Raw genomic sequence first — 8,895 nt, 5'->3', positions numbered from 1 at the left:
TAGTCATATGGTCATAACGTCGACCCTCAACATCATATGCTTATGACCATCTCTCCCTTGGTATTTCAGCTGAGAACTCATACACATCATCTCCGTATCTTCTCAAATTTTCAAGTCGTGTAGCGAAGTTTGGTTGAGTAAAACATACCCTAAAAAATAGTAACTTAAATATTATTAAAAAACATTAATGAAGAATAAATAATTAATGACAAATGCTAAGGTACTTACCCATGTTATAATATCCTTTTTGATATTTTTCTGCTTAAACCTCTTCATTGCATTCGACACGATATAACGTATACAATATGCACGATATGACGTATACAATATGCATGATATGCATGAGGTGGCATCATCTATTTTCGGGTCTACCAATTGTGCTTAATAACCCAGAAGACCAATCTAAGATCATGCAAACCCCTTCTTGAGTGACAACATGAGAACGCAAGTTAGAGAAAAAGAAATTCCAAGTTTCCTCCAATTCATTTTTAATAATGGAGAACGCAAGATGTGTCTTTAGAGCCCATACAGAAAAGTGCCATCGACTTGAATCATTTGTTTGTAAAATCTAAACCCTTCGATAGTTGGATTAAACTCCCAGAACAAGCCACCAAAAATTCTCTTCACGGGGATAACGTCTCCCTCAAGCGTGACTGTAAGATGAGTATAGTACCTAACAATGGTTCCAAGGATAAAAAGTTACATTGCTTGCAGCAGAATTGTAGCTCATTATATGAATGATCCCAATCACCATACAACAAGGTCATTGCTTTCCGTTTAGCCATCCATGCCTTGTAATATTGTGAATAGATGCCACTAACACAGAAACGGACACTCTTGGATTTTTTCTACCAACAACTTCACATAAGAGAATATGACATCCGTTTATAAATGTTTTTGGTCTTGTGTCAAGGAGGTCATTATACATGCGTGTTCTGCATTGAACCTTGTGACTTCCCACAACATCTTCCGTTGTAGGTGTATAAACCTTACGAAATAAGTTTTTTGATCCGACTCCGCGACATAGAATTGAAGATGAGCTTTGATACAGTACTCATTGATTGCTAGTTGTGCCTGTTTTTTGTTTCAAACTAAGACCCAATAGCCAACTTAGATGACCGCTCGTCTGAAGAACCCCAGTGGGCACATAACTCTGGCATATCAAATATTTCAGGATTCCGCATAGCATCGTAGTTAATGTCATGCATTGCAACTACATGATGATACTAGGGAAATCATGATGATTGAATTTAGGTTCAGGGTCTGTCTTTACCCAAACATTTGGAGTATTCTGCAATCCTTGACATCGTGAAACAGCTGCCTCCCATACATCAGCCTCAACATCCAAACCTTGTCCCTCTGAAGCAGCCTCAACAATATCATACTTATCAACTAATGTTGTGTCGTCATCGTCTACCAACGGAACAATGTCTTCATCATCCTCGCTAAATTCAGCATGGTTTTCACTGAACCGTCCAACAAGGTTCTCATCACCATAACTTCCATGTGGTTGAGAGGGTCCTGCTTCTTCTATTCTTCGAGCCGGTACTGATGACGTCGAATCTCAGTTGCATTCATCGTTTCCAGTACATCTCTACCATATTATTATCTGATGATTGATGAAGTCCAACCATAACAGTAACATCGTCGTCGTCATCAAGCTGAACTTTTCCATATGTCATTGGATTTGAGGAGATTAGGTGTCGATAACTTAAACATGAAACAAAAACTCCAAATTTTCTCTCAATTTTTTGCTTCATTTGGCGATGTGATACATTTGCAGGGAACATCATATTGATCGACCTATCTGACTTAAACACAACACCAACATCATTTTGTAGAATTTTGCCATTATAATAGACAACTGTGAAGAATTTGTTGCTCATTGTTTGAAATGTTTTTGGTTAGATGAAAGGAGTTTTTTGCGTAAGATATTGAAGATGAAAGGAGTGTCTAATGTAAGAGATTGAAGATGATTTGCACAACTTATAGGAAGACATATTTTTTCTTGTTGGAACTCATCACAACGACATGACGAGTTCAGTGAATTTTAAAAAAAATCGACCGTTTAACAACGGTCAAATATTTAAAAATTATACCCGTCAGAACTCGTCACGTCGGCGTGACGAGTTCTATGTCAATAAAATATTAATTTTTTACTTTACTTTAAAAAAGTACAAAAAAAAATTATTTTTGACGAGTCCCTCAAGAAATATTTTTTTATTCTAGTTGTGGTGCCACTTAATACGGCCCATTAAAAAAATTATATCTCATGGAACTCGTCACGTCATTGTGACGAGTTTAATGAGGACTGTTCGATTTATCGTAGATCTCAAATTAAATTTTTGAGTACCCTAATGGGCTAAATTTTTTGTCTGAATGCCATAATGGGCCAATTTGGCCCACGGGGTCGATCCCCCGCATCTCCAGCTTTATGTTTTTTATCTTTAAATAATCATAGGATGTAGCTCAAACGGTTGAGCTTTTGCTTTGCATGCGGGATTCGATCCCCTGATCTCCAATTTTAAAATTCTTTTTCTCTCCTCATTCGTTGTCCATAATAGCATCGTTTTTAGTTTTACTGTGATTGGTTTGGTCTCGAGCTCTCTCCTCATTTTCTTCCTCGAATACTCGTCTCTGCTTGCGGTGCATATTATTTACTCAAAAGACGCACCCTCGCGGTGGCGACCTTTTCCCCTCGAACCCTTCGAAAGAAATTGAGCTTTCTTAGTAAAATTTAAAATCCTTCTTTGATTGCCCCAAACCTGATTCAAACTTCCTCTGTTCATCTCTTTGCCAAAAGGTATGTTCTTCTTTCCTAAAGTTGATTTCTCAATTGATTTTTCTTTGATCGCTCTGTAGCTGTAAACCTATATCGATTACTTAGCAGCGTCTTTGCTGAATACCCAGTTGAACTTTGTCGATTAAAACTTCAAAAGCCAGTCCTTTTGGATATTTGTGATGTTTGTTAACAGTTTGACGTTTCTTAAGTTCCTAAGCATACTTATGTTTTCTCCTTTAAACAGGACTCTGTTTTACGACATCAAATTATGTTAAGGCTCTCAAGAGTTGGATTTTGGATTGCCAAAGAACTATCGAGAGGTTTCGTACTTCTTTCAATTTGGGATCATTTGTTACTGTTTGATTCTATGGAAATTGACATTATAAATATTTAGAGCTTGTTCTTTATAAAATTTTGAGACTCCCTTGTAGTTTCTAAGCAGGCGATTTTGCTTTAATTAGTGTTGTATGTTTTGCGGGTCGTCACTGATGCTTGATTTGAATAAAATGATTTTTCATTTACTGTCTTGATTCCAAATTCCAATCCTTTCCATAGGGGGATATACTTGTGTCTCTAGAACAAGATTTAGACAAGGGCCCTGTGGACAATACCAGCGATCTCCGGTCAGTGGTTACTATTTTCCTTTTTTCAAAAAGATGCAAATATAATTTGAAATGCATTAATTATATATTTTTGTCACTGAAAGCTGCCTAGGACATGAATTATAAGTTAACCCTTGTATCTGCTGTTATGGACAATGTTCCATTTTAATCTAGTGATTATTATATGCTTGTCCCTGTTAATTATCTTGAAATATGGAGATACTTATGTTACCCTATAGTGGATGCCTTATGACTTTTAGGACATGAAATACTTTGACTACACTAATGAGCTAATGGCAGGCCTTGCCCTCTTTTCTAATTAGGCTGATTCATATGTAGATAGTCTTTAGGATATATTTGCTGTTCTCGTAAATTGTGCTTTTAGATTAGCAAATTGACAGCATTTTGCGGATTGGTTTTCATGTGAAAAGAGTGTTCTCTTATAATATCTACAGTATAAATAGTGTGGCAGTAAATTTGTTTTGTAAGGAGATGGAATGATTTGATTAAATCTTATAGAGTAGAAATTTTAGGATTTGTCAGAGGGGTAGGAATATAGAACCAAAACATGGATTACAGTTCTACGAAAAATATGGTAAGCATACTGAACAGCATGTGACAAAATTGAAATAGTAATAAGCTGTAGATGACAGTTCTTGCCAGAATACATTGACAAACCTGTGGTTGATATTGGTATAAAATTGATGAATGATTGACAAATAGTTGGTATTGCACTTTACAGAATTGGATAAGAAACAGATTTCAGTATTAATTATTTATCTGAAGAAGATTTCACTATTAGCGAATAATTTGTAAAGTTTCCCACGATACTTTTCTCCTTTCTTCGATTTTTTTGGACAGCTTGACTTACTGCCAGAACCTAGTGCTTTTCAGGGGGCATATTTCAGAAGCATCGTGATTTTTCTACCTCGGCTTCCAACAATGCTTTTGAGGGCGGAGATGAACAGAAAGAAACGTAAGTTCCTAAAATAAAATTGTATTAGCATGGTGCCTATGACTGCTTGGTAGAAGATTCAGATTGCAATTCATTCATTGACATTGAAAGTCTGGAGTTTGATAGCACCACAACATTGTTCTTTAAACACTTTATGGTTCTATAAGCATTTAATCTATCAGTGTTTTTTCCTCCATTTTACTCAAATTAAATTATCTTATTTTTCAGAATATCTGTCACATTTGTTTCAAAGGATGGAGAAGAAATCCCCATTCAAGTGCCTGTTGGAATGTCGATGTTGGAAGCAGCTCATCAAAATGATATAGAGCTTGAAGGCAAGGCTTTTGATCTATCCTTGATCCATTACTTTTGTAGCGTTCCTTGGACCTAATTGTTGTCTTCTTGGAGCAATTTGTTTACTGATGAAGTCTTCAAACTCATTTTGTCAGATGAATGATGCATTACCAATTAAACTATAGCATAGTGTGATTTTAAATCTCCTTATTCTTTTGTGATCCAAATTAACATGCTTTGGTAAAAATTAATGTCTGCTTGTGTTGTTTCAGGAGCATGTGAGGGCTCACTTGCCTGTTCGACATGCCACGTCATAGTGATGGTATGCAAATCAAACACTTGTTGATTGATTCATGGTTATTCATAATATTCTTTCAACCTAACCTAACTATTAGGGACTAACTATTGAACTTTTTTTTTTGCTAGGATACGGAGTACTATAATAAATTAGAAGATCCAAGTGATGAAGAGAATGACATGTTGGACCTGGCCTTTGCGCTTACAGAAACGTGAGTTAGTTCGCCTAGAAATTTGTGTGTGCCCGCGATGAAGTTTAATCTGAATGGATTGTCATGTTTTTGTTCTTTTCAGGTCACGACTGGGATGTCAAATAATTGCAAGGCCCGAACTTGATGGAATTCGTTTAGCAATCCCTGCTGCCACCCGAAACTTTGCTGTTGATGGGTATGTTCCAAAACCACATTAGACGATACACAACCCTGGTTAAATGAGTTTGGACAATGGGCCGTTCAGTTTTGTAGCTTCTCACCTGTATTGGATTAACAAAACTCTAATATCCTTCCTAATAATTCCTGTGTGACACTGATTCTATACATCAAATGATGTGAAGAGCATGTTTCTTTTTATTTATTTTATTTTTCCCTCTTTCAATTGATATGAAATACACAGGAAAACCCTAAAAGTCCTTTTTAAGGACAATGAAATTGAATGACTACAATGAATTGATGATTACTTCATTTATTATTCTCTCTCCAGCATCAGCTGATACTTTTCTGAGATGCACATTAATGAAAAAAGAATCGACTGTGTGATCATTTTAGTTTTTGTCGCTATAATCCTGACTGCCATAAGGGCTAAACGCTTCTGCAAACCAACTTCTCTTCCTCCAAGAATTCCATCCCATTTCTTCACAGATCTCATCACTGTGATTGATGCTAAAAGTCGAAATGCAGTGCCTCTTGTAGAACCTGGTTATCCTCCTCGACACCTCCATCTCCTTGTATATCTGTCCCAGCATATTTTCAGCACTCGGGAGCTTAAACTTTTCATCTACATATCGGGCAAGCCACATGCTACGAATCTCCGATGTGTGAAGGTTTGCGACACTTTCGATATAACCCACGAACGCCATGTTCGGTATGAAAGGGTGGATCGTGCCCCTGCCAGAAACAGTAACCAGTCTTAAAAAAAATCTTATAGAGAACTCCCAAACTAAGCTAAGTTGTTTTAATAATGACTTTTTTACCTATACAAGGGCATGATTCCAGAAGGATGATATTCGATCAAACTACGGAATGGGTCTGGTAAAATAGTTTTCAGTTTCTTCTTTCCATCATAACCAGTTGCGAGAATTACAACATCGGCCTTCATTTTGGTATCGTCATCGAACTGAATTCCTTCTTTGCAGAACCACCAGTTTGATGATTTCTTGAAAACAATGTTTCCCTTATCAGCCTCATGAAGAAATTTTCTGGCATGATGGCCATCTGACATGATGCGTAATCTTCTTCAAATGGGTGCTCTGGTTTCAATCCATATTTTTGCAATGGAAGTTTCCAAAGCAAGTAGGACTCGATGAACTTCGAAACCCCTCGCCTCTGCCAAAAAAAAGGTCATATATTTCAGCTGTACATGTATGTATTTTTGTATTTAAAGGGCTTTGAGTTGAGAAATGTTGACTCACCAAGGGCGATAACAGGTAGCAGAGCAGGGTCCTGAGAATGCCTTGGTTAGGCCTTTCATGGAGGAACTGAGAAGATCTTGTTGAATAGAACAAGAAGAAAGGCAAACCCCACACCCAATAATGTGGAACAGTCCAGTGAAGTGTCCTTACCACCATGGTGCATGGTTCCCCTTCTGGCCCTTTAAGTCATCATTTGGAATAGAAATTAGCACCACAGTTGATTAATATTTTGTTATTATGTAATACATATTTGCCAAATAACTTCAAAAAGTTCCCAAGATAGGAAAATTTGATTAAGACGGGTTTACATGCCATTTTCTTTAAAAAGTTTTCTTAATCTGCCCCATTCGGATCGTCTTATCGTCAAACTCTAAAATCCCATATTGGAATTCCAATGCTATGTTTCAGAAACGTTGAAAACGTGCTAAACAAAAAAGTCCAAAATCACCCCCTCCCCCCGCAAAAAAAAAAAAAACAAAATCAAACTGTACGTGGTTGGTCATGCGTTTGACCTTTTAATTTTAACCCAAAATCCATGCAAAGTTGGACCTTCCTAACGTGGAAAAATCATGTCCCCCACCTGCCCCCATATATAACACTACAGCAGATTTTACCCGTACGACAAAGCAAAACAACTGTTATGTCTCAATATAAGAAGAGAATCATTTCCCGACAAGAATACTTAGTTTCATTATATTACTTTGTTAGTGACTATGTTAGATGGAGAAATGCACAATGCTTTACCTTGATTTGCTTCTGCACATTCAACAGCTAGATCAATGGCTGACTTTTTGTAGCCAATGACTGCAACTTTTTTCCCTTTGAGTAGTTGAGTAGCAGCCTCCTTGTCCAGCTTGCAGTAATCAAGGGAATGGAGGACCTTGCCTTGGAACACTTCAGGGCCTTTGTTGTTTTGGAATTTTGGAATTTTGGGTATATCCCCGTATTTTCCAATGCAAACAACCACAAACTCAAAGGCATACCACTGAAAAGCAATCAAGGGTCAACAACAAGAAGGAAAATATTAAGCATCAGAATGAAGGATTAGTGATTACAAGCAACAAACCTGAAGGATTTCTGAACCGTTAGTTTGCACAGCAATCTGCCAAACAGGGTGGCCCGGAAATGGACTCACGTAGGTCCCAGGATTTCCAACAAAACGGAGCTCCGTGACCTTTGAATTGAACTTGACAAACTTCAACACATCAAAGTGTTTAGCATATGATTCCAAGTAATCCACAATCTCAACATGAGTGGGGAAACTCGGATCATCTCTATTAGGCCATGAGAAATCCGAGAACTCATAATCCTTACGAGCCGATTGTAGTTTGGTGGAGTTATATGCACAGGTTTTCCACACCCCGCCAACTGAATCCGTGGCCTCGAAAACAACCGGGTTATGGTGAGATAGCTGTTTAGCAGCCGCGATGCCACTAACACCGGCTCCGATGATGCCAATCTTGGAGATGATCAAAGGAGGGTTGTCGTCAGCCATGGAGAATTTTTGGTGCTTTTGAGATAAAGCTGAGCAGGGATCAAGGGATTGAGAATTGATGCTTTTGAAGATGATGAAATCTTTGGGAATTTGCATGTTATATATAGTTGCATGGAACGGGAGAGGTCATTGTCAAAAGCACGTGAATTGAAGTAAGAGTTGGATAGAGAGGAAAGGCAGACCAATACTTCCTTCCTTCATATAGTATTATTACACTTGCATATGCGAAACTGGACCGTTAGTGAAGGGAACTTTCGCTAAGTACGTGGTTTGCTTGTTTCAGTGAGTGATTTAACATAAAATTTCTTGGCAATTTAGCTTATATTTTTAATTTGTTCATACTTTCGTTTAATTAAACAATTAAATTTATTATGAGATTTTTAATTCAATTTTTTCGTTCATAAAAAATTTAAATTATTAACTTTGGTTTGAAAGATCTACCAACTAATGATGGATAAATTAATGGTTCTTTATTATAAAGTGAAGATTCTATTAACCCTAACAACTTTTCAAGAGTCAAATTAAGACCCATTACAAGTATATATATGTTTGAATAATCAAATTATTATAGTAATTAAGTTGAAAGAGAAAATGATAATTCTTCCCATATATGACGTTAATAAAAACTAATTAACAACTATTTGCTAATATTTTTTAATTAATACTAAACCCCAATTTGCTTATGTGGATAATTAAACCAAAAAAAACGTAAGGATTATTATTGTTATTCATTAGTAGTTACAGTCATACACTTATCTTACATGATGTTTAGAGTTTCCCGGAAAATTCCAGTTTTCTTGCAGAAATCAGCTATTGTTGTCTGAAACCGACCAAGCTTGTGAA

At 36.8% G+C, this 8,895-nt stretch overlaps 1 protein-coding gene and 1 pseudogene across 1 annotated transcript; one reads left to right on the top strand and one right to left on the bottom strand.

The window, feature by feature from the left end:
• The first annotated feature begins 2,507 nt into the window (after positions 1-2,507).
• Positions 2,508-5,528, top strand: LOC120207362 (annotated as a pseudogene).
• Positions 5,529-5,614: 86 nt separating this feature from the next.
• Positions 5,615-8,052, bottom strand: LOC120207363 (probable flavin-containing monooxygenase 1). Its single transcript, XM_039206839.1, is given in 6 exon segments — positions 5,615-6,033; positions 6,120-6,333; positions 6,336-6,471; positions 6,558-6,736; positions 7,302-7,542; positions 7,624-8,052. Coding segments are annotated over 6 exon segments (1,542 nt in total). The 3' UTR covers positions 5,615-5,690.
• Positions 8,053-8,895: the final 843 nt, after the last annotated feature.

This window comes from Hibiscus syriacus, unplaced genomic scaffold (genome assembly GCF_006381635.1).
Source record: "Hibiscus syriacus cultivar Baekdansim isolate YM2019G1 unplaced genomic scaffold, ASM638163v2 tig00014626_pilon, whole genome shotgun sequence".
NCBI lineage: Eukaryota > Viridiplantae > Streptophyta > Magnoliopsida > Malvales > Malvaceae > Hibiscus > Hibiscus syriacus.
Note: the sequence above shows the minus strand (reverse complement) of the source record. Positions and strands in the feature narration are given on the sequence as shown.